Genomic DNA, 27,289 nt, shown 5'->3' with positions numbered 1-27,289 from the left:
ATATTCAAAACTAAATCTTAAATCCAGCTTGTCTAAAACAGAAGACATTAACCTATCCCTCTTCTACACTTTCCATTTTCTGCCCAGGGCACCACTATTCTTCTAGTCACCTCAGAGTCATCTTCAGTTCTTCATTCTCTCTCTTCTCCCTTTCTCCAATATCCAATCAGTTGCAAATTCTTGTTGATTTTATCTCTCTAAAGCTCTTACATTCATCTGTCCAAGTTAATACTCTAATCCTTATCACTTCTCACCTAAACTAGTGCAAAATCCTCCTATATGTTGTCTCTGCCTACAATCTCACTCAGTTCCACTCTGTCCTCCATTCAGCCACCAAAATAATATTCTCAAAATACCAGACTAATCATGTTACAACACTCCTCAAAAATATTCAGGCTCTTTCTTCTCATTGCCTCTTAAATATGCAAATTCCTCAGTCTGTCCTTTAGAGTCCTCTACAACTGATTTCCAAATGGTGTTCTGATTTTTTTTTACATTATTCCCTTCATATACTTTATGTTCTAGTCAAGTTGGTCTATTATTTATTCTTTGAATTCAACATTCCATATCTCACCTCTGCATTCACACAAGGTATTCTTCATGCCTGGAATTCACTCATTTCTCATTTTTAAAAAGTTCTGCTCTATTACCAAGTCTGCTATAATACCCTTTCCAATCCCCAAGGTGATAGCATTTTGTCTCTTCCCAAATTACCTGGTATTAGAGGGGCAGCTTCCTCTTTTCTTTGTTTCTGTATCCCATTGCCTTATGAAAAGATTCAAAAGCTAGTTTTTTGAATCTTTTTGAAAAATCCATGTTGTCACTGAGTCCACAATGAAATGAACTCCTTCATTCGCCTCTCCAAGGGGAGCCCTTAGTACCTGTCCTTGTAGTTGTAATTTCTTTAAGTCTTTTTTAAAATTTATGTGGCATAGTAGACAACTAGTTGGTATATCAGATTAAATGTTGGTCTTGGAGTCAGGAAAATCTGAGTTCAAATCCTGCCTCAGAAACTTACTGCTTATGTGATCCTGGGCAAACCATTTAATTTTTCAGTGCTTTGGTTGCTTCACTTATAAAGTGAAGGCATTCCACTAGGTAACCTTCTAAGGTCCCTTCCAGCTCTGTCAGGCTGGCACTGTGCAAGTATTAAGCCTATGATCAAAATCTCTGATTCTCTGATATATTCATTCATTGTGACTAATTAAAGACATCACATTAAGCTTAGTATTCAAGGATTCTAGATGGTCAGAAACCTGTGTGATTCTTAGCATTATCTGCTTCCTTTTCCATTACCCTGCCACCATCATTGCAGAAAGACACCATGAGGAATGAGGGCCATTTCTTCTTCTTAATCATTTCTTTGATCACTTGGTGGCCAGCCTTTTCTATGTGATGAGTCTTCACACTTCTATCAGTTGGTCCTCACTCAGGAGACACAAAAAATAGGCCCTTACTCAAAGCCTGTCCAACATGGCAGCATCTAGAAGATGCTGGAATCTATTGCCATAATCTTTAAGACTCTTGTATCAGATCAATGCCATAAGGAAGAGGAGAATTTTGTGGAGATTCTTTACAAATAGTGCTGTATGGGCAAAAAAAAATAAAATAAAATCTATCTCCATAACTTGTAGTGCTGAACCATAAAATTATAAACTTAACACTATATGTCCTCAAATTAATATTGGAGAATCACTTTTTGAGGGTGTAATAGAGAAGATATTTTCTCATATCTGTCTCGGACTATAGATCTTTTGGGATCTCTTCTGCTGAGGAGACCCTGTTATATCCATGCCATGCTGAGGCACCACAGAAGAAGGTTAATGAGTTAAAAAAAAAAGGACAAGGACTTTTTAAGGGGACTTAGAGAAGCAGCCCAGGGTGGAGAGTAAAGCTTAGTGAAGAAATAGGCATTCAGAATATTTAGCCTTAGAATAAAAAGTGCCCAGGGCAAAGGAAGAGGAAGAGGAAGAGTTCTGTTCCTGGCTTTTGATCCAGGTTATAGTGAAAGACTGGCCCAGGAAGAAGGTGACCAAAGGGGATTCAGAAATGGGGGGTTGTGTATAACAAAGTCCAAGGGTTCAGGTTACTGTACAGCTGACTTTCCCCAGAAAATAAGCTCACCTTGCAGGTGAGGCCTGGGCCAAATCCTCACGTCTTGAGTCAGTTCCACCTCTGCATACCACCAACCTCAGAGGTGAGAAATGGGCCGCTTTTTCCTGTCTCTGTCCATAATCTAAAATGTTAACCTTGCACAAATCGCTGAACTGAAAAATTTCTGTTTACTCTGCTTTAAAGTAATAATGACAACAGGAGTCTTACCTACCTCACAGGGACATACTGTAGGGATGGGGGAGGGGGGTAAGAATTTGATCTTTGATGTATCAGAGTTTTTAACAAGTATACTATATAAAAGAAAGATGTAGAGTATGCTTTCTAAAAGACTAATCATCTGAATCTTTCACTGGATATGGGCCATGGAAGTCCTCTATTCCCTGGTTTAACTGCTATTTCCCCTTTAGTAACTTTGCACCTTTTGTTTTTTTTAAACCTTTCCCTTCCATTTTGGAATCAATACTGTGTATTGGTTCCAAGGCAGAAGAGAGGTAAGGGCTAGGCAATGGAGGTTAAGTGACTTGTTCCAAGTGACACAGCTAGGAAGTATCTGAGGCAAAATTTGAACCCAGGAACTACTGTCTCTAAGTCTGGCTCTCAATCCCTTGAGCCATGAAGCTGTGTGTGACCCATTCTTTAATGACACAACACTATCAAAGTCTCTGTGGTTCCTTGTTCAACAGGAGCTGTGTACTACAACAAAGAAAACAAACCCTCAGAAAATAGAAAAGGATATTTTATTTGAATTTAAAGGAAATAATTACTTTTAGTGCTGCCCATGTGCTTGCTAGCTAGTATTTTAAATATCAGAACCAGTTGCCTGGCTTTTTCTGCATTAACTTAGTGTTCAGTCTTTCTTTTTTTTTTTCACCCTGATACAAGCAAAATACTATAGTTATCGTATTGTATTGTGTCTCCTGACCAGGTTAGCCCTTATTAAAGAAGTGCCCTTTTAGATTCCCTTTAAAAATGCAATTGTGTGTTGTCCTTTTTCAGGTTGCTTGAAGATTCTGATGAACCCCCAAAATGATTTCACAAGATATGATGTAAAGACATAAAATATGTATATGTATGTATGTGTGAAGTCAGATAATTTATACATATTATATATTTACACACAAATATATTAACCACCAATTTCTATTAACTATCCTTTACCATGAGGAAGATGTCATATAATCATTATTAAAAAGGAAAATTTTTCCATTAAAAGACAATAAGTGGCATTTGATATATAAGTTGTGCTGAAATGCTTTCTTCCTCCCCATTTTATAATCTTTGTTATAGGGGATAGTTTACTAGCTTAGAGGCAAATATTTAGAAATTAACATATTCCAAAAATTCCAATACAAATTTTTTAAAATTTGAGTATGTAAAATACAAATTCTAAGTTTCTAAGATCTCTAATTTGAAGACACAGGCTATGAAAGAGAAAAAACATACACATGTCAAGAATTTCTTAGGTGTTATGCCCTTCCACTGCTAACAGAATCTACCAAATAATAAAGAGACTCTTTTAGAATTATAAAGAAATGAGGATAAGTGTGAAATCATGCTGTCTTGCTATATATATACTGTTGATACTAATATAATGGAAATTCCTGAAACAATACATAATACGACCAAGTAAGAGGAAAGATTTCAACGAATATGAAATGTTTTTATATCACAGTAGCAAAGCTTTCTATAAACGTAACATTTTACACACATATAGTAGATGAAAGTTATCTATGGCACTGGCTAGACACAATTTTGAAATGACTAATTTACTTGTATGAGGCAGAAATCAACCGATAGTTTAACATTGTGGTGATGCTCAGTAATATTGATCTCAAAATACACATCCAGACATGTTAAAACATGAGCCAAATTCTGCTCTTCGATTCACACATACAGTTTTCATTGGAATTAATAGGATATGCATATCATGAGGATGAATTTGGGCTTTGACATGAAGCTTTGCAGGAGCCTTCTACCCTAGCTGGAAATAAGAGTGTGAAAGGGATTAATTTAACCTGAAGTTTTCTACTTCACAGAATCAAAATATTTCCTATGCATTTCAGCTGAATAATTTAAACTTGTAAAAACAAGTTAGGCGAAGGTTTTTGTTTTGTTTTAATTTTAGCATCTTTATAGTCAACTCTATCTCCGTTCCTAACAACACAAATCCTTCTGCCTGGATCTCTCGAATGTAAGAACAGTAGGCATGAATGTCAAAAATTAGATTTCCAAACAGAAGGGCATTCTAACGACATATACCATGCTACATACATAGTAAACTCCTCTAATACTCTAGTGGTTCTGACTACTTCTGAACCATTGACCCTTACCTTTGGTCAGATAATCCAATCTGACTACAATCAGCAGCAGTAGCAACTCAGAGAGTAAGCTCAACAAAACATCCTTGGCACCATAGCAGAGTGGATTGAAAATCAACTGGGTTTTTGACATGGCTTTGCCAAAACCTAACCAAGGTCATACTCTTGCTCCAGTGTCTCAGCAGTTCCTCCATTTGATCATATTCTGTTTTTCTTGGAAAGTCATGGGTAAGAAAAATGTCAAACAAGGATATCAGATGGGAGCTTCATTTCACTGCCCCTTCCTATCTTGGCAGAACCCATCTTCTTTAAAAGAAAAATCACAAAAATAGAAAATAGATCTTAAAAACAAGCCAAAGGCAAATGAATATGTGAAGAATATTATAAAGGGATTTCAAAATACTTTAATACCAAATTCAACAGGCATTTCAATTTTACCAGACTTTTAAAGTGACAGATTTATTGGTGTGTTTTCTGTTATGAAACAGTCATTCAGAGTATCCTTAATGAAAACAGGAGACAGACACATGCAGACATTTTGAAGGCAGTTTATTTTTCAGACAATATCTTTATGGTCATACAACTGACTGAGGTTAGAGAATATACGATCCCACTGTGTTTACTGTTTACTTATTTTTGGAAAGCATTTGATGTGGTCAAACAAAATGTAGTCCTGAAAACTCTCTTCAGACAAGGTGTCTCTAACTCATACAGTACAGTCATTTAAGACTCTATGACAGATAAAACTACAAAGGTAGCTTTATTTAATGACTTCCCAACTACTGACACAAAGCAATATTTTGAAAATAACAATACATATTGTAGTGTGTCTTTTCAGTGTCATGAAATATGTACCAAAGGAAAAAAAGATTGTCTTTTGATGGTGGTATTCTCTAAATGCTCCTGTTCATCAATTATATCGAGTTCCAGAATATTAAATTGCCTCCTCACAGAAATTCACAGCAATGCTAAAGTGCTAAATCTCACCAGCCATACTTTAAAAACAAAAGGGATGAAAAATTCACAATTCTTTGACTAGGTAAAACATAAAAGTGGATGGATAGCTCATTGAATTAGTCATATAAATATATATGAAAAAATATGTTTGAATATATGAAAAAGCACTTCTGATAATCCAGAAATTAGTAGAAATAGGAATAAAAATTGAGATGAATTATATTTGGGAAACAGTTTGATGTTTTCAATGGTTCTCAAACTGCCCAATACCATAAAGGCTTAACTCTTTAATGTCAATAACTCGCTACTGTTAATCACAGACTACCATTATCTTAGAAAGTTAAAATTACAAATTATCAAAAGGTAATGCGAAAAAAGTCCATGCTAGATATAAGGAATCTACCTTATTTTACCAACAATAACCAAGTATGATGTGATAATAAAAAAAATTAGATCCAGATATGAGGAATAGACAATGTGAGACAGACAGAAAGAAGGGAGAAACAAAAAAGAATGGGGAGAGAGAGAGAGACAGAGACAGAGACAGAGACAGAGACAGAGACAGAGACAGAGACAGAGACAAAGAAAGCATTTATTATGTGCCTACTGAATGTTGAGACCTAGGTTTGATTCCAGACTGCTATATACTATGGTTATGACCTTAGATAACTCATTCCAATTTTCTTCATCTTACTCCATATATGAAATGAAGAATTAATTTAATGAACTCTAAGGTCCTTTCCAGTTTTAAGTATAAACCATATGTATAAAATATAAAATAAAATTGATGAAATGTAGCTGATTAGATAACAATGAGGCAAAGATGGACAATATGAGTAATATACTGGTACCCTGAAAAAGGTAATGTTCATGCTACCTTACTGAACAATATAGAAAAGAATTACAAAGGATAAGAAACAAAAAAACAAACACTTAATATACATTCATTAAGAATCTACTCTGTTCTGGAAACTATGCTAAATGCTAATACAAATAGTAAGAAATTAAAAAGTCCCTGTTCTCATTGAGAAAGATAACATACATATGAATAACAATTTATGGGATATAGATAATAAATACAAGGTAGTTAGGGAAGTTACTAACAGTTGGTGGTGATGAGAGTGGGGTTGGGGAAAGGGGAGAAGAGATCAGGAAAGTCTTCCTATAGAAAATAGTGCAGCTTGAGCTGAATCTTGAAGGAAGCAAGAGATTCCAAGAAGTGAGATGAGAAAATATTTCATTCCACGTTTGGGAAGAAAGCACTAATAAGGTATAGTAATGGGAGATGAAGTACTGTTTTTGAAGAATAAAGAAAAGCAAGCTTGGCTGATTTATAGAGTATGAGAAGAAAAATGCATAATGAGAGTAGATGAGTTGAGTCCAAATTTTCAAAGCCTTTAAAAGTGAGACAGAAGAGTTATTTGTGCACTAAGTAGAATGAAGGGTTTTTTGGAGACTGGAAGACTAGAATTCAAAATCCATCCCTTACTTATTAGCAGCGTGATCCTGGGAAAGTCTGTTTCCTAATCTATAAAAAGAAGGGATTGGAATCAATGTGAGATTTTTTTCCAACTCTAAATCTTTAATTCTAGAATCCTAAAGACAGTAGGAAGCTACTAGAGTTTATTCAGGAAAGGACCAATCATTACGGATGGAAAGAATACCTATGGCAATGAAAACCCAGTTCAAAGCACCATAAGTCAAATTACCTTCTACACCAGAAAAAGGAAACTACAATATATTTTGAGTTATATAGTCACTCTGAGTTCTGAATTTCTTCTCATATAAAGGTAAGACACCTACCATCCTTTAAAATACTTCTGCATATAAAACAGGTTTATGGAGGAGGAAAGGAATCAAAGAGAGACTTTCAAAGCACCTAACAGCATTGACATTCAATAAATGCTAAAAGAATAAGCTCATCCTTTTCTCTATTTTGACTGGCTCTCAGATGTCTGGAAAAATTACCTTTCTTGGCTAATAATTCCAGAGTGCTGCCAATAGCAAATTCTTCTGGAACGTTGAATTTTTGAGAATTTGAGCATCTTGGAATTATAGCAGAGTAAAAATAGAAGGGCATATTTTCTGGCTTAGATTTTTCCCCAATGTACCTAAAGATGAACATTACACAAGCTTACATGGTTTATAACTGTTATAGTAAGCTGTACAAATATGATGCAAAGTTAGAAGGTAGACAAATCATATAATAATTATTAAACTACATGCTCAGTGTCTAAAAGAAAGCAGGGCGAGCCTATTGAGCAACAGAATATATTGAGCCTCTCCATTTCCCTTCTGTTTGGATTTTATGGGAGTCAATGTTTGTGGGAGGAATTCTGAATACATTTATTTTAGGTAAATATTATTAGAAGAAGCTACCTGTCTAGAAATTCTTGCTGAAATATATGGCATTCTTAATAAAACCTACAGGAAATTCAATAATTTCTGAAGTACTTATTAAGTGAAAAAGAAGAAAAAATGAATGCCCTATGCTAGGGAATTCCCAAGAGTTTCCCCCATTTAATAAGGTTTTAAAAGGTATCAGTAGGTAAAAAGGGGATTGTTTATCTCTTGACCAGGTATGAAGAGAAATAGTCTCCCTGTTGCTAAAAGATAAAGGTTGATTTAAGTAGAGCCTCTCCTTTAATATATCTTCAGTAGTTTGGTTGAATTACATTGTTGAGCTCCCTCTTGCCTGTTTCATGTAGATGGATATAATATTTAACTACAACCTCTGCTTACTTGTCTTATTTGAGACAGGCAGAATACAAATTCCTTGAGAGGAGGAATTGTCTTTTTTTAATCTCAGTATCATTAGTGTCTAATACAGTAGCTGGTCCATATTAAGCATTTAATAAATACTAATCGATAATGATTACTTACCCTAAATCCTAAAAAATAAGTTCTTTTTTTGTTGCAATCAACAAGTATTTACCAAGTACCCCATATATGGCAGATGTTGTGTGATCTTTTGTTTTTCAGGCAGCTTGGTGGTGTAGTGATAGAGAGCTAGACCTGAAATCAGGAAGATTTAAGTTCAAATCCACCCATAGACACTACTTACTGGCAGTATAACCCTGGGCAAGACATTCAACTTTGCTAAATATTTCCTCATTTCTCCTTTTTTCCCCCTCTCAGCTCTAAAATGGGGAAATGTATAGCCCGTACCACACAAGGTTGTAATGAGAATCAAATAACATTTGTAAAGTCTTTTGTAAACTTTAAAGTACTGTATTATTATTATTATTATTATTTTCAGAATAGCTGTCCTTTATCAGAACTAAGCATTCTCTCTGAACTTTTCTTCCTCTTTTTTTCTCCCAATTTACCTTAGAGTTACTGACCTAATACTTAGTGGTAAACAAACTGACTCATTTGTTCAAGGAATTAAACACAGTCATCACATCATAAATTTGTTTCTTTAGTCATTTCATTATATGCTACCACAGAGACAATAAAAAGTGTGGGAAAATAATAGTTGTGTTCAAATGTATCTTCCTTATGACCCCGAGAATCATAACAGGTACTAAATGTGCTTATCAGTCTTTTGTTCTTTTTACCCTGAAACATTTTGATTACTGTACATTATAAGGTTCCTTGACCTCCTTAGGCATGCAGAAAGAATAATGCTTTAATGTAAACAACTTCTTCTCAAATGTAAGCTAACATTTATGAATTTCGGAGAGGCTCTCTGTACAAGTAATCTCCATCATGCCAGCTGAGGTAAGACTGAGAGAGTTTTGTCTACAGTTATGCTAGGAAATTCATCTATAGCTATGCAATGAATGACTGTGATGACTACTGACTCATGGACCAAAACTCTTTTCATTCTAACATATATACATATATACATATGTGTGTGTATGTGTAGAGATAGAAAGATTTAGATAGGTAAAAATTTAAATAGAAAAAGACAGACAGAAAGGTAGACAGAGAGAGATAGACAGACAAGATAGAGATATAGACAGACAGACAGAGAGAGACAGAGAGAGAGAGAGAGAGAGAGAGAGAGAGAGAGAGAGAGAGAGAGAGAGAGAGAGAGATGGATGGATAGATAGATCTATATACCTATGCCAGATCCCAGGAAAAATTAATAAGACATTTTGAACTGACATTTGTTTAGAGAATTTGGTAACGTATTGAGTAGATAGGAATCTAATTTGGTTGGATTTTCCAAAAGGTATTTGGGTTATCTGTGAGTTTTATTTATTTGTGCTAAATTAGAAGTAGTGTTATGACCAAAACTATGCAGGAAGCAATCTTGTGGCCATCATGGCAGCACCCTCCCTGTATTTCCTTGGGTAGACTGGCTACTCTTAGTACATTCACACCTGCATCGTTCTTGGGATTCACAGCAAGTAGTTCTCTATATCCTCTATTGATGCACCTCTCAATGTGGGAGGGAGATAAACATAGAATAGATGCAGTAAAACTAGATATCTAAGTCCGCTCTACTTAAGTCAAAACCCAGCTGTATTTTGGATCAACCAAATGCTTCTTTCTTCACATTAAAGTCTTTCAAAGCTGCAGATCAGTTTTATCAAATGCCTTTGCTCCTTGGTTTTAAACACACAGGCACATTTCAAGAGAAAAATAATGTGTGTTTTAGGTTTACTTATACACAGTCCATCAAAATGTTTTTTCATAGAACAATTTGATATCGAATGAGCATTTTCATTTGCTTTTTAATTTACAACTCCTTCAAAGAGAAAAGAAAAGAGGAAATCACTTTTTTTTCAAGAAAAGATGCATAGCTTTGTGTATTGAGAGCTGTCCTTAGAAAGTTAAGAAGTGTGAGTTCAAATTCTACCTCTGACACATATTAGCTGCACAACCTTGACTAAGTCTTCTAAATTCTCAGCATCCTAGGCAACTCTCTAAGGCTATAATTTGCAGAGAAATTGAAAATCTGACTTGGAAGAGGAAGTTGCACAAATATGGAGCAATAAAAAGGTGACTTTAAAATCTAAAAGACCCAAAGTAGCATGGAAACATAAGATGAGAAATTTCTTAACGTTAAAATTTAGCTTTAGAGTAAATTTATTTATTCTAAATATTTATGTTAAAAATCAAGACATTTATATAAGCACATTTCTTTATATTCTACTCAATCACCAATTCCCTTTCCTCAGAATGATTAAGTTATAAGTAGCCTTCTCCTAACCCACTAAACATCTCTAAATCTATGATGCTATAATCACCCACATAGAAAGAAATAAATGCCTCAGTCCTGTTGGAAATTTATAGCAAACTAAACAATAGAATCATTGAGTCAAAAAATATGGAGCTGGAATGTACCTTAGAGGTCATATACTCCAGTTTGCTAATTTTATCAATGAGAAAACTGCAAACAGAGAGATTAAGTGATGTGTCCAGGATCATACAGGTTATGTAAGTGGCAGAACTGGGATTTGAACTCAGGTCTTGTTCTTGTACTACACTTAAATAGATGAGAAGAATAATGCAAAAAGGAAAATAATCATGAGAGATATCAAGCAAAACTTGTAGAGGTTCAAATGCAATTTTGCAAAAAAGGTGGCTGTTGGTTATTTGGTTCTTTTCAACATTCAAAAGTTAACCAACATAAGTTCTGATGTAAGTATATCATGTCTAGAACTCAGTGGACTAGAAAACAGTCCATAGAAATTTAGTATAAATTAAAATTCAGTGATGGAATGGCATTAATGCCTCTGTGTTGTATTAAACTAAATCATTTCTGCAATAGTCAAAGAGATGTTAAATCACTAAAACACTGAGCTACAAAGATGAAACTTAATGGAAATAAACATAAAATCTTGGTTTCAAAATGGTTATTACAAGTATCAGGTAATGTTACCTCAGTGACAATATATCCAAAGAGATTCCAGAGTGCTAGTTCACTTTGTTGGACTAACACTAGCTCTTGAACCTCTAACAACATAGCAAAGGATTGTTGATGGAATATTTTTGGTATTTTATAATGAACATTAATGTGAAAAGATCTAAATGGAAAGTACTTCCATAATCACGACAAGGAAAAAATGAGGTAGTGACTGAGGTATAGTTGCTTTTAGATGACAGTATTCAACCTAGATCAAACATAATCCTATTTCTTAGAACTATTTTCTTCAAATTATACAATATAAAAATAGCAGAACTATTAATTGAGTGGCTTGTCAACCCTGCATAAAAATGTGCAGTCTAAAATTATATTTAGTAAATTTCACAAAGACATGTCAATGTGCACAAATGTATACAAATGTTTTTCAAATGCAACAAAAATTAAATTCATAGCTATTCCTCATTATCATTAAAATGATTTTTAAGTACTAACATATATGTGACATGCAAATCTAATCTTTCAATTTCCTAGAAGAATCAAGGGTTATGATTTTCCTATAAGGAGTCCTATCAACCAAGTTTATACAGAGATAATAGCATGTAAACACTTTTAAGATCTTAACTTTATTGCTGTTATTATCTGCATTATTTCTGGGAGAACTAAGAGCAATAATAATAACAATAAGAACCTTGAAACAATAACTACAAATAGCATTATAAATGGAAAGCATTTAGAATGTGCCCTTTGGAATAATGGTTCTGGAAAAAAATGAAATGCCTTCTTCTCAAGATTTACTAGAGATCAAAAATGTCATATGTAAGAATTAGCTTATTCAGGCAAAACAGTCAAGTCCTATATTGTGTCCATGTGGTCTGCTTTAGCCTACAAATAAAATAGGCTGGAAGGTATATGGTTCATGGCATACTGGAACAAACAGCTCATTAACCACTCAATGTCACCCATAAGAAGGAAAGTGGAGGGGTGTGTTTTTTCAGGAAATCTGAAGTAGAAAAGAAGTATATCCATTTTTAATCAAAGGAAATTGCCAATCTGCACTCCCAGGAGCAGGAATCAATGCATACCCTAGTGACCAGGTGGGAGCTTCACAGTTTCTCACTTTCACACATGCAAGGGAGCTACTTGCACAAGAGACAAGTCTGTAACTATTTTGTGCTCCATTTCAATAACACCTCAGGTCAGGAGAACGGAATTGCAGAATGTTTCAAAGAGGTGCTATAGCTCAATGTTTCTTCTAAACTGTGATGTAAAATACAGTCTGCTTCATGAGGAAGCAGACTTCCTGGTTTCCAGCCAAGAGGAATATAAAGGAAAAAAGGCAGAAAGGGGGCAAAGAGAAGTGGTTAGTAAATATTATATTCCTAAAACTGCACCAGGTTATATAATTGCTATATTCATACTTCCATATCAACTGAACAAAAAGGAAACTATGGGAAAATAGCACTTGATTTTAATGAGTCAGAATGGACAAAATGAACTGAGAGGAAGTTGGTACAGTAATGTGCTGGCAAATTATGGCACACCTGCCAGAGGGGATTGCTCCCTTTCCCCCTCCACACACACCTGAAGACATTTCTTTCATGATCTTCCCCTCTATCCAGCAGCCCAACAGGAGCGCTTCCTGCCTCCACTGTCTGGGGTAAGGTGTTGGGGCTCACATGCAGTGTGAGGGTTGCAATTTGGGCACTCAGTCTCTAAAAGTTTTGCCAAAACTGGATAGAGAGATAAAGAGAGATAGTGAATGGAGAGTTGGTCTTGAAACCAGAAAGACATGTTCAGACTGTTCCTGGGACACATCCTGACTGAGATTCCCTAGTCAAATCACTTAAGCTCTCAGAGATAAGATTATAAATTGTAGGGAAGATGCTGACCTACATTGATACAAGGAGTTTCCTCATCTGGGAGTTCCCTATATCAATGAAATTGCAGGTAGAATTCCTTTCCTATCCCCTATGGTAAACAAATGGAGAGTAATAATTCACATTTATTTAGAAAGTACTTTTCTCACACAACCATTTGAAATAACTAATAAAGGTACCATTATCCCTATTTTACAAGGACAGAAACTGAGTCATGGGGGTGACTAATTGAATTGTCCAAGATTTCAAACCTAGTAAGTGTCAGACTCAGGTCTCCTAACTATCAATCTAGTGTATGGTTCAATATGCCATATTTGTTATCACAAATAAATTGTTAATCTTATCCTGTCATTGATTAATGACTACAAGTAATACATTGTTCTGGGTTCTGTGAGAAATGTGAATACATATTAGACATGGCAAGGACATTTGCAACTTTGTTGAAAAGATGACAAGTATACAAAGAAAGAGATTACTAAAATTTCAAGATAAAACTTGCAAGTCCAAATGAGTACTACCAATTCAAATACGGTATTAGTTTTCTAATCCTTCATTCTGAAAATAAGGGCTAGAGATCCTTGTCTCCTGGCATTTCCATAAGTAGCAATTCAAGAGTTGCTCTGAAAATTCTTTTAGATTTTCATAAGTCAGTGGAATAACGATGGTCACACAAATAGCAGAAGAGTTGGGACTCAGAGATAGGTACCCTGCTTCCCATCTGGTGCCTCTCCCACTATACTAGTGGGATTGTCTTTTTCAACCACATGTTGTTTTTTTCTATTCTTTAGTCAGACTCATTCCTAAGCACATCATGGGAATTTTGGTAGGCTTGGTTCCAGAGAAGCCTGAACTTCAACCAAAAATTCAAAACTTTGCTCTGAAATAAAGTAATATAGTTTGAATGTTCTAAGAACATTCTTGATGCATGCTATATAATAGTCAGGCATAATGTGTATTCACATTATGTTGATTCAGTAGTTTGGCAGTTGATGTTCCATAATATCTTTGTGAATTCACAGATCTAGATGAGGCACTGAAGAATACAATACAACCTTAATTTATTTCCAGGGGGGAAAAAAGACAAAATACTGTGAGATAACAAAAAAGGATTTTTTTGAAGGTCAGAAATTTCTTCTAAAGATTCAATTACAGTCAAATCTCTAACTTTCCAACTTTGCAGCTCCAACAGGTGGTAGACGAGATCAGTAAGGAGGTTACCTGGGAAGTGGCCATCAATAGAGGAAGAAGATCTTGGAAATTATTATTTTTGCCAAGTGCTAAAAATCATTTGTTACTAAACAGCTGAGAGCCCCAGGGTTGTTAATATTATCAGTGGCTGCTAAATTTCTATGCCAGAGGAAAAGCCCTAGTTAAATCATGCTATCTACAGGTTTGACTACAGTCTAAATAAATGTCTATGGTTGTTTCTATTCGTGCCCCTGTCACATTTTGATCACTAATGGTAAAGAAATGCCATTATATTTACAAAGCAATTTCATTTTAAAAGACAGTTAATTGGGGGCAGCTAGATGGCTCCATGGATTGAGAGCCAGACCTAGAGATGGTAAATCTGGGTTCAAAATGGCCTTAGATACTTTGTAGTTGTGAAACCCTGGACGAGTTACTTAACCCCAATGCCTAGCCCTCACCTCTCTTCTGCCTTAGAGCCAACACATAGTACTGATTCTAAAATGGAAAGTAAAGGTTTAAAAAATTAAAGGCAGTTCTCTATTGCTATGTCCCTCTCAAGCTATTTAATATTATTTCTCTTTCCTTAATGAAGGTATTTTGCCAAAACAAAATATTGCTTACTTTTTAGACTAGAATCTTAGAAAAAGAATCTTAAACACTATGAATTCCAGCTTCCCATTCCATAACAACACCTTCTCTATGATATCCCTGACCATATCATATGGTCTCTGATCAAATTCAGTGACAAGGAACTCATGATCTCATAAACAACTCATTGCATTTAGGGGCAACTCTAACCTGACTAGCCTCAAAACTTACCCTCCACCTTCTTTCTCTGTCCCATATTCTCCAACCTGGTAGCTTTGTGCCAGCACATAACATTTGGCCATCTGTCCTACCTCCTTCTTTCTATGCATTTGGCCATCTGCCCTCTCTCTTCTATTTAGATGACTTGGCACAGTAAATAGAGCACTGGGCTTGCAGTTGGGAAGACCTGAGTTCAAATGCAGACTCAAACTATCTATATGACCCTGGGCAAGTCACTCAACCTCAGACTGCCTCTGTTTCTTCAACTCTCAGATGGAGATCATCATAATACTGATTTCCTAGGGTTGAGGCAATTGAATCTTTGTAAAGTGCTCAGCACAGTGCCTGGCTCATAGCAGGAGCTTAATAAATGCTAGTTCTCTTCTCTCCTTAAAACAAACTTCGAGAATAAGAATTAGGTTTCCTAGTATAGACTAACCCATTGAAAAACAAGAGAAGTTACCCTGAAGAATTAGGTGAGTCAAACCAGGGAAAATCCTATACCTATCACTGACTTGCCTTGACAACTTAATACTGACGTTTATTAGGGAGAGAGGCCATGACTCATTTGCAAAAGTAGACTTAAAGAAATGAATGATTCTTATTCAATGAGAAGGTAGGAAGAAACTTAAAATAGCTGTTCAGGGGTAGCTATTTTAATATGTCTCGCTGACACCAATAGAAAAGTACCCTGGGAGTAGGACTTGTTCTTGAAAGCTACAGTTCTCAATTTGTGTTAGTATGCATACATGCAGTTATCGAGTGAAGCAGAAAATATAAACTCAAAGTGACAAACTGTAAACTTTAAATTAGTTAAATGAATTAAGATGTATGAATTTATTTTTCACTGATAGTTTAGTCTATAATTGCTATAAAATTGTACATTTTTGCTCTAAAGAAAATTAGTTCCTTTTATCTTCGTTTATATCATTGGGAGAGTGGTAGAGGTGATTGAAAGGGGGAGTAAGGCAAGGAAGGTCCCTTTCTTTGTTACTAATCCTAAATTCTTCATTTTTATTCAGATTCATCAAATTACTTTCACATCTACCAATAAACTGTTAAAAAATGAGTGAACAATTCTATAAAATAATATGTTCATGTACAACTTTCATATTCTAGACTATGTTACCAACTCATTACTATACTCTAATACTTGGAAAAATGAATTAATGAGACTTAAAATTGGGGAACCTGTAAATTCACCTAAAATGAATATGAGTCCATCCAAGCATCACAGTACCTTATCATTTTGCTCAGATAGACAGTTGTGCCTATATTCCCTACCTTCTCTATCTCCAAATATATTTCACACCTCAGCCAGTAGCCATCAGGACACCAGGGTTTAGTAAGAACCATAATCTTGCCATCTGTCCTAAAGCCTCTTGTGTACCTTTATTCTGCTTTTCATCTTCTTGTTCTCAGAAAAATAATAATCAAATAAATTCTACCATTGCTACTTTAAAGAATGTAAAAATCTTCTGCCTTGTACTACAATCCCTGAGACTACTTAGACTGAAACTACTATTTCTGTCCTCCATTCTCCTCATGTTTTGCATCTCCCTATTAGAATGACAATTTCTGGAAGGCAGGAACTGTCTCACTTCTGCCCTCGTATTCCCAGTGACGATGATATGGTTGGTACTTAATAAAAGTTTGTTTATTGACTATACTACCCCAGGACACCTCTCATCATAAACAAAGTGTTTAGATAGATCCAAATAGTTTCTCTCCATCAAGGCAGTTTTGGTGTTCTCCAAAGAACCCATAGATTCCTTCCAGATATAATATCCTTTGATTCCAACTATCTTTTATTAGTGAGGAAAACTGCCACCACTAACTTGGAAGGTACAGTAAAATTTCTTTAAAAAACATTTTTTTCTGTTCTTAGTCCCTAGAAATATATTCTTGTATATCAGTGGACAAGTCATGATGTCGTTTTTTTTTTTTAAAGTACCAGTAGAACACTCAGAAAAAAAGATGCAAAAAAATGAGTACGAACAAGAATTTCCCCAAGTCTCTATTCTTAATCATACCCTTAACTTTGAAAATCTGAGGTCAAAGAGAAATTTCTTACTGTGAATAGCTTTGGTGTATTAGGATTAGCAAGGACAAGTAGAATTCCAAATGCAACTTAAAGTTACTCTGGCAACCAGATACATTTTATATGCAGTAGAAAAATCCTCTTTTCTCAAACTCACTTAATGAAATCTAAAATATAATTTGTGTGGACTTCCTTGCTGACTCAGCCCATGGATGAGCAAGTCTTACCGATACAAGTATGGGGACTTTATAAGTCAGTCTTATCATGCATAGTCTGGACTTTTGCAACCATCCTTCATCCTAACCTATACTATAAGCAGATGAATCCCCATGCCCTGAGGAAATCTATAGAATCTTGCCGTGAGGTGGCCTAAACCATGACTCCCTCATGATAGTTAGGACTACAAATACAGATGTATCTTCGGCTATTGTGGGAAATGCCTGGGAGAAGAGAATTGGGAGCCTTCTCTGAAATAGGGACTCAGGAACTCTAGGTATAAGCTCCATGTGGCTACTTCACAGTCCTAGTCATGAGAATTAGGGCTTGCTAAGGAGACCATGGCTGTCTAGTGGAGTTGATAAGTCTTATAGACAAATCTTATAATCAATGGGATAGCACAGTTGTAAGCCGTATCCGCTGATAACACGTTGGCTCATTGGTGACTTTAGTGATCTCTAGGTTGTGAAAAGTTATCAGAAAACAAGTCAAGGAAGGGAAGAGTGTGAAGAGGCCCTCTGTTGGACCCAAGTTCATTTGCATGCAATTGGCTACAACTAAATTTCATATCCTTAGTTCATCAATATAATCTGCAATCTACCTCATATAAGAAGAAAAATTAACTTCTTACTTGGAGTTTTAAGGAGGCAATGATCCTTTATATTTTTCAAAACATTTTCCCATAAATTATATCATTATCATCAGTTTAAATTAGCTATATCCTTCTCTGTGCACACTGGCTAACGTCATGAAAAGAAACACCAGACTTGGTATTAGGAGACTTGAGTTCTCTGTTAATCAGTCATTTTTCAGTTTTGTCCAACTCTTCTTGATCCTACTTAAGGTTTTCCTGATAAAGATATTAGAGTGGTTTGCTGCTGGGTTCTCTGTAGTCTCAACTAATTAGACGAGTAATTCAACACGTCACCTACCTTCTTTGTACAGTAGGTTCTTCATATGTAAAATGAGGAAATTGAACTAGATGAGCTCCAATGTCCAATCCAGTTCCAACATTCAATATATCCATGGAAGGTATGTATTATTTTCTCCCTTTCTTTAAAGAATTCTTACCACAAATCTAAAAACCTTTAAGGATTTTAAAAATGATTCCTGTAATATAACTATTTCTAATGAGAAAAATGACCTTACTAACAGAAACTAAAACTATTTTTTCTTGTCATTTCCATCCTACCCATCACCACAGGTGTGGGGCCATTGAAGGAAGCCTACTATTCAGTGAAGTCAGATTAGTCACATTTAACTCCAAATTTCCCTGCCTCTGTCAATCTTTCTGAAACCTAACAGAAAAAACAATGAAATGGTCCATCATTAAATTAACCTATTTTTAAAATTCTTAATCTGGTCCTACATACAACTTGATTCCAAATAAGTCAGGTGAAGTAAAACTTGCTAAGGAAACTATCTCATAATTAGATCTTTGGGATATGTCAATAACTAAATTCTCTTGCTTAGATCCAAAATGGGCCCACATTACACTGACTTCCATAATTATTAACCTATTATTTATAATTGAAATCATCTCTTCAGACTACAAAGTGTGTTCTGTATACATAAATTTTTTGAGGAAATCATTTATTGCCCTAAAAAGGAAAGTTTACTTCATATAGATCAGTAACTAGTTCATAGTCAGGACCAGGAATTAATGCTGTTTCAATGCTATATTTTGTTTTTGTTTTCTTGGTTCCCTTATCTTTTTGGTCCACTGTGATTCATCACTGTGAATTCCTGTTATGGAACTTCCCTCCACTGATAAACATCAGCAGATACGTGTTTAACATCTAAGTCTTTGAGAGCTACCCATCACAATGAGAACTTTAAATAACTTGCCTATAATCACATATTCAGAATGCATCAAAGGCAAAGCTCTCTAAGGGGTTCTTAATCTTTTTTGTGTCATGGATTCCTATGGTAGTCTAGGGAAGCCTTTGGATCACTTTTCAGAAGAATATTTTTAAATATATAAAATAGAATGCATAGGAATACCAAGGAAACCAATTGCCATATAATTAACAAATTTTTAAAAAATTTAGAATTTATTTTTAGTATTATTTCATTTTTTAGAGTTGAGAGTTCCAAATTCTCTTTTTCCCCTACTCCTTCCTCACCTAATAAGAAGATATGAGAAAACAAAACCCATTAGAAATATATATAGTCATGCAAAGCAAATTCCTAAACTAGACATGTTCAAAAAAAAGAAAGAGAAAGAGAAAAAATACACTTTGGTCTACACCCTGAATCCATCACCAAGTTCACAGATCAAAGAGACCCTGCTCTCAGTAGTTACTATGATACTATAGAATCACAGTTTCAAACAAAAAGGAAAAGGGTTCTTAAGAGGTCACCTTGTCCAATTCCCTAGTTTTACAGCTAAGGAAATTGAGACCCAGAAATGTCAAGTGCCTAGTCGAAGATAACACTGCTGGTTAGTGAGAAAGCAAGGACTAGAACGCAGATCTCTTAACCTAATCTTTTCTCATATTATATTGTTTATTTTTGAGGGCTCTATACCAATGCTGAAATACCAAATTGTCTCCATAAGGCTCTCCATTAACTTCATATTTTGTCCTACATAAAAAGTTGTTGGCAATCTTTTTCTTAAATTTTATTTAATTAGATGATTTAGAATATTTTCCATGGTTACAAGACTCATGTTCTTTCCCTCTCCTCCCCCCTTCCCCCCTTCCCATATCTGATGTGGAATTCCAATGGGACTTGTTGACAATCTTGAAGAAAAGTTGTTCTCTTCCATACTTATGTAAAGTTAATCCATTTCCAACTTTCAGATTCTATCAACCAGTGTCCTTTATGCCCAAATATTTTTGAGTCCAAATAATTTGAGTACATTAAAACTAATATATATATACATACATATACATATATTATTGAACTCAAATTTATAGTTGGCACTAAATAACTGCTTAACTGAATAACTTTTTAATTCAATTGAATTTTACTTTCTGTGTGCCACATAGGATAGAGTGAATAGATTAGTGTTATTTAAACTTTTTGATATGTCTACAATTTAGTCTTGGTAATAAATATCAAAGTATGGTATGTCAAAAAAATCAATAAATAATAAAATAAGTCATAAAGATCAAATGCAACTTAAATGAGTTATTTTAAATGATTTTTGATTCCTTGATCTTCCTGGCCTTTTTCTAATGTTATAGTATAGATTTTTCAAATCTATTTTCACAATGTAAAAAATATGATAAATCATCTGCCTTTATCTTAAAGCCAGGGTTATATTTCTAACACTTGGAAGGTATAGCTGAGCTCTTCCATATGTCTTGCCTTTTTTTTTTTTAATTAGAACGTGAGCTCTGAGAGCAGTAACTGTCTCCATTCTCTACTCGTATTCCTAGTGTTTAACACAGTGCATGACATATAGTAAGGTCTACTAAATGCTTTTTCCATTCCTTTCTATCCTATGTTAGAAATAAGTGATATTCTGATAAATTATATTGTTAATTCCCTACAGTACATTTTTAAAAGTATACCAGACCCTTGTCATACCACTGTCCCCTGAATTCATGTTTCATGATGACCTTTTAGACGAGACCATCCCATAATTAGATCTTTGAGATAGGTCAATAACTAAACACTCTTGGGTTTGATTCAAAATGCAGCCACATTATTCTGACTTCCATAAAATAGGAATTCCCTTCATCACTATCTCCTATTTACCTTCACACAGACATTCCCGTCTTTACCTTTTGAAATTTTAACCATCCTGCACAACTTGGTTCCTTTGCCACTTCATCCATGAACCATAACTCCCACAAGTGTCATGCCTGACTTGAAATGATAAAGCAAACCCTAAATACATATTTTCATAACAAAAAGTTATTAATGTATCATATTTTTTTCTAGACTTCTGATTTCATCAGGGTGGAAATTCCTCCCACTGGTATAGATCATTGCTGCTACTCCTCTCACAATAAAGACACAGAGAGGTTGGGTGATGGGGTCAGGGTTGAACAGCTAGTATATATGTTAATCTTTATGACCCAAAGTCTAGTCCCCAGTTTCCACTCCATGCTATCTCTTGAAGCATCTTTACAAAGATGATACTGCTACTTTTATTCCTGAAGTATATCTTCTGATAGAAAGGATCTCCTAAAATTGGGTACATTTTTAAAAAAACCCTTACTTTCAATTTTGGAATTAATCCTAAGTATCAGTTTGAAGGCAGAAGTATGGTAAGGGCTAGGCCATGGTAGGTAGAAGAGAGAAGTGACTTGCCCAGGGTCACACAGCTAGGAACCAAGGTCAGATTTGAACCTAGGCTCTCCTGATTCATCCACTGAACCACTAGCTGCCCCTAATTTGGTACATTCTTGAGGAAGATTAGCATGCTATTGAAATCCATTTCAGATTTTTCCCTGGCTGCCAAACATACCTAGTTCTACAGCCAAAGAAGCAACAATAAAGTTATACTTACACTGGTATGTTTTTTGAGATAAGATGGACCACAAACAATAATCCCAAAAGGTAGCAGCATCTCATCTATAGTATCGCAGAAGCAATAGCTGACAAGCAGGAGAGGAGAGGAGAGAAGCATGGATGTGGGCCCCCTTTATAGGATTCCTTGATATATAAATGCCATATATCTCAAGGATTGTATTTTTTCAATGTTTAGATGCATAAATGTTTATGTGATGTATATATGTATTCATATTCTCTGAAGAGAGTTGAGAGAGAAAGGGGGGGGGAGAGAGGGAGGGAGAGAGGGAGGGAGAGGCAGGCTTTGGAGACCACTTGCTCCAAAGCATGTTGAGAGATTTCTTTTTTTTAAACCCTTACCTTCCATCTTAGAATCAATACTGTGTATTGACTTTAAGGCAGAAGAGTAGTAAGGGCTAGGCAATGGGAGTTAAGTGACTTGCCCAGAGTCACACAGCTAGGAAGTATGTGAGGCCAGATTTAAACCCAGGACCTCCCATCTCTAGGCCTGACTCTCAATCCACTGAGCCACCCAGTTGCCCCTGAGAGATTTCTCAAGATCCCTTTTCTTCCACTTTTCTTTCAGTTGAAAAAAGCATTCACTCTCTTCAGGAAGCTTATCCAACCAAGTGATCAATTATTAAATGCTTATTATGGGGCCAGAACTGTGTGAAGGACTGTGGATGAAAAAAGAGGCAAAATATGGTCCCTGCCCTCAAGAACTTTATAATCTAATGTCCTACTTTGATGTTTCTGGTCTCCAAACTCTGTTTCCACTCCTAGCTTTTTTGGTTCTGTAACATTTGTGGGTTTCCTAAGAGCTGCAGAATGTTTTTGTTGTGTGGTATAGTTGAAAAGATTTGGATTTAAAGGGATGCAGATGTTAATCTCTGCTTCGATACTTATTCTCTTTATGACCTTGGTTGGGAAAGTCATAGAGCCTCAGTGGACCTGATTCCTCAACTTTAAAGTGAAGGGGTTGAACTCTAAGTTGCTCTACTTAAGCTCTAAATTCTATTCTACTAATATTTTTTTTTCTACCAGCACTACAAATTGACCATGATTAAATCAAACTTTTCTTATGAACCTTCAGTAGTCCTAGTCCTTTACCACTCTCTTACTGACCCATTTACCTATCCCTGGTAGCAATATAGATATATCCTACCTGGTTCCCAACTCTTAAAGTTAGTATATATTTCAATAACTGTCAAGTTATTATTATTATTGTCTCTTCATAATCAATTACTAGGTCTACTTGTTTGTTTTTCTACAACCAAACTCATCTTCTACCCATTCCTTTATGTTTCTACTATAAAAATGATTTTCCAAGCCCTAGTACACCCTCTACCAAGATTATAGAGCAAAAGAAGCCAAAGGTAGAGATGGTAAAATAGATGTACAAGAAAAATCCCAAGAGTGGATGGAATTACTCACAAAGGGAATTTTTTTTCAGTAGAAAGAAGTGGAAGAAAAAGGATCTCTTAAGATTTCTTTGAGGATTTGGGGGTAAAGGAATCTTTTGGGAAAAAATTGAATTTTGAGTCAAAAGATCAAGATTCTAGTCACTTTTCCATGACTAGTTGTGTGACTTTGAGCAAATCACTGTCACCTATGAACATAGTGGAAGTTTAATAAATGTTTGTTGAATGAATGAATCTCCCTGCCTCAATTTCCTCTAGGACAATAAAAGCAATGCTATCTACCTGAGTGTTGTTTCATAGATTATGAGATGTGAAAATGATTAAAAAGTTAAAAGCCTATTCAAATGCAAGATATTACTATTAAAATAATATTCTTTATCCTAGTCTCTCATCCCCTAATCTTTCTTACTACTCACTATTGACTCCACCCACCACCACCATTTTCATGATTTAGAATGTATCACCATTCTCCTAATTATCATAGAAGGCTCCCTTAAATTTTTGGCAATGACCTTCAAATTCCATTCCCCATCAACTAACCCGCCTGATTTTTGGTCCTTTCTCCTCCCTCATCTTTCTCTATGTCACTGCCAAAGTGCTACCAGCCTCCTAAACCTGACTTCTTGGCTTCTGACTTGAACCTAGGACAATTATCCCTAAACCATACACACTTCCCTCAGCCCAGGTTGGCTCACCAGTTTGAGTTCTGTGTTCTAAGCCCTAATCTGTTTCTCAGGTATGGTTTCTGTTTATCCTAGATTAGGCTCCTTTCCACATAGCTGAATTGTCATACCTCCCCACATCAATTTGAACCTTCACTAATTCCCTATATCTCTTTGACTCCTCCCATCCCTGAGTGCATTTCCTATTTCTTATAATACTTATAAGAGCTAACATATATAAATACTTTACTATGTTCCAGGGACTATGGTAAGTGCTTTACAATTATCTCATTTGGTCCTCACAAATGTTCCATTTTTATTATTATAATCCCTTTTACAGATGAGGAAACTGAGGCAACCATAAGTTAAATTAGTTATCCAGAATCATATAACTAGTAAATGTCTGAGGTTGGATTTGAATTCAGGTCTTCTTGCCTCCAAGTCCAGGACTCTGTCCATTGTGCCATCTAGTTACCCCTAGGATTCTTGCTTTCTTAAAACTGTTTTTTAAATTGCTTCTATCTTTCATTTATTACTTCAACAAATATGTATGCTGTGCATTGTAGGTGATATTATATATGTGTGTATATATCACACTGAGATTTACAAAGCACTTTACATTCATTATCTCATTCGACTCTCACAACTGAGGTAGAAATCAGTATTACTATCCTCATATTACAGACAAGTAAACTGAGTCTGAGGGAAGTTGTGCTTTGAAGTGGCTTACCCACAATCATACAGAGATAGAAATGTACTGTGGGGTTGGTACTTTATGAAGATAACTAAGACAGGCCCCCAATCTCAAGAATCATAGGGTCTCAGAGAGTGGAAAAAACTCATGGGATCTTTTTAAAGTATTATTTATATCCTAAGAGTTGCAATTAAAGTTCAATTTATTTCACCTAGTCCAAATTAAAGGGAAAGGCCAGAGAGATGCCCTTTTGTATTTATGTGAAATAAGAGTCTAACTGCCTTTTTTGTGAAAAAACCAATTCCAAAATAAACCCTCCTTATTTGGAGTGGAGTTGACTCCACACAAGGAAAGCTACACCCTGAAACAGGTAGACTAAGTCATCAATGTTTTCCATCCATCCTTTTTACATCTTTGTTCATTTCAGATTCATTCCTTTTGTGAGGATTCCCTTGTTTTCTCCCATATCCCTCTTCCCTCTCTGCCCAAACCTAAGACCTGGAAGAATTAAAAAGGTAAAAAACAAACAAACAAACAAACAAAAAAACTTCACTGACTGCTAAGAAAGGAGCTGGGCATGCTCAGTAGCCGGAGGAGATTCTGGGATCTAAATGGGAAGCTTCCAATGCTCTTGAGCCCAGCAGGAAGGAAAAATACAGTGGTCCAGGATGTATTCCTGTCTCTTGTGCCATCCCTGGTAAATGTTTACAAGCAGAAAACTGACTCGTGTGAATGGACAGCTTGCAACCAGTCCCTAGCCAGGGGACACTAGGCAGTATGACAGAGTGCTAAGAAACAGCCCCTCCATCTGGTTTGGTGCAGGAAAGGAAGGATTCTTTACTCTGCTGCACCACAAAGCTCCAGTAGATGGGAAGAAGATGGGCTTCTGGTGTATCCATAGAGTGCATATTTTTGCTAAGATACAGTAATGTAGCTGCTCCAGGATGAGAACAGAGACCCTGCCTAAGGACCCATCCCCTGAGGATATGACCCATTATGTAGCCGACTTGGGGAGGCCTTTGGGAAGGATAGCTAGATCATGGGCACAATCTAGGGAGGCAGCTTAGGACTCAGAGCTAAACAGATGGATTGTCTCCATGTGTGACAAGCCAGGGATCTTTCAGACATGGAAATCTGTGCATGAGCCTCCAAATGCATACCTCCTTTGTCCATAGACTATAATAGTCCCTTCCCCTTCTCTCAGGACAAGGGAGATGGACATTGGGAGTGAGGGGGAGAAAAACGAAGGAGAGAGAGAGAGAGAGAGAGAGAGAGAGAGAGAGAGAGAGAGAGAGAGAGAGAGAGAGAGAGAGAGAGAGAGAGAGAGATGGAGAGAGGGGGGGGGGAACATTGTTCTCTCCTCTCCCTTGATTTTTTGGAGCCCTGGCAGATTCCCTAGAGTAGCAACAGCAGGTTCTTCACCTTTCTGCCCAGGCACTGAAGTGGATTGGGAATTCTGTCAAGGATGGGATATGATTAAAAAAAAAAAAAAACAGTTTGGAAGCAGGGGTTGCCGAGACCACAGCACAGTCTAGGAGACAAACAGAAGACAGACAGGAGCAGAGGCAGAAGGAAAGAGGGAGAGAGAGGCGCACAGCTGCCCCTGCTGCTAAAACCTAGCCGTTTTCTTCAATCAGCAGCAAAACATGAGGCATTTCCACTGTAGTGCATCCATATTGAGAAGGTGGGAAAAAAATCCCCTGTGCTCCGTTGCGTGCATTCAAGTCACCCCGAGATGGGAGGCGACCCACGTCCATATGCCATGGAGCGATTCTTCTCCCCCCACCCTCCTTCTCCCCCACCCCCCTCGCGCTGCACACTCTCTCTGCACCTAGCTTAAGCAGACCACTCGCTTGGCAGGTTTTGCAGCAAACCCGGTTAATCAGTCTGACAGTAGCTAGTCTCTTACCGTGGGTAGCAGAGGCTCCATTTGCGCTCCTTGCTCTTTCATCTCCATGTTTTGAGATACCTCTGGAATAGGCACCTTTCTTCTGCAGCGTCTTCAGTGTCTTCCACGGAGCCCGGCGCTCGCTCTGCTTAGTATTCGGATCAGGTAGCTCTGAAGCAGGAGGCACTTGAACACTCCAAATCACCACAGTCACATGGCTCCTACTCACTCGGGCTGCTGGCCAGATTTCACACTGAACGCTTTGGAACCCTGGGCCAGTGAAAGAGATTTCCCCAATCCCTGTATCCCTGCCCATACCTGGCGCCTGGAGAAAAGGGTGTTTGTCAACACTGGTGTCCTAGGGTAATAGCCATCTGACCTAGAAGGAAAAAATACTAACTTAGGCTGAACAACCCTAGCTGAGGGTTCTCACCAAAGCTGCTTAGTTAGGTTCTAGGACTCAGACCTATCAATCATCTAAGGTGAGTTATTCCAGTCTCAGGATCCCATAAGTGGAAAAAAAAATCAAAGGAAAATGCTCCCTACCTTGTGCTTTGGAGGACCTCCAGAACCAGATAAAACAAATTCACAAATTATCTTATGTCAAGGGTTACCCAAACTTGGGTCGCTTGGAATGGGGGACACCCTTTTTTGTCACAAAAATTAACCGGCCTGCAGGCATATCTCTCTCCTCATAGCAGTGAAAGGTAGGCAGAGAGAACAATGAATCACTTAATTGGAAAACAGGGTAAATCACTTCGGCAAATTGAAATACACCTGAATAATCTATGATTTTTGTGAGAATGGAGAAATC

General features: G+C 36.4%; 1 protein-coding gene across 4 annotated transcripts in view; it reads right to left on the bottom strand.

Moving 5' to 3' along the window:
* SLC4A10 (solute carrier family 4 member 10) overlaps positions 1-26,954 on the bottom strand; it is a 400,582-nt gene extending 373,628 nt beyond the window's left edge. For 2 of the 4 annotated variants that reach the window (XM_007494264.3, XM_056793951.1), the window contains exon 1: positions 26,497-26,954. In XM_007494264.3, the coding sequence (XP_007494326.1) occupies positions 26,497-26,544 (48 nt within the window). In that variant the 5' untranslated portion in view covers positions 26,545-26,954. The remainder of the gene's footprint in view (positions 1-26,496) is intronic. The other 2 variants (XM_056793952.1, XM_056793953.1) reach the window with 2 other exon arrangements.
* Positions 26,955-27,289: the final 335 nt, after the last annotated feature.

Source organism: Monodelphis domestica, chromosome 4, assembly GCF_027887165.1.
Source record: "Monodelphis domestica isolate mMonDom1 chromosome 4, mMonDom1.pri, whole genome shotgun sequence".
Classification (NCBI taxonomy): Eukaryota; Metazoa; Chordata; class Mammalia; order Didelphimorphia; family Didelphidae; genus Monodelphis; species Monodelphis domestica.
This window is presented reverse-complemented; position numbering and strand designations above follow the sequence as displayed.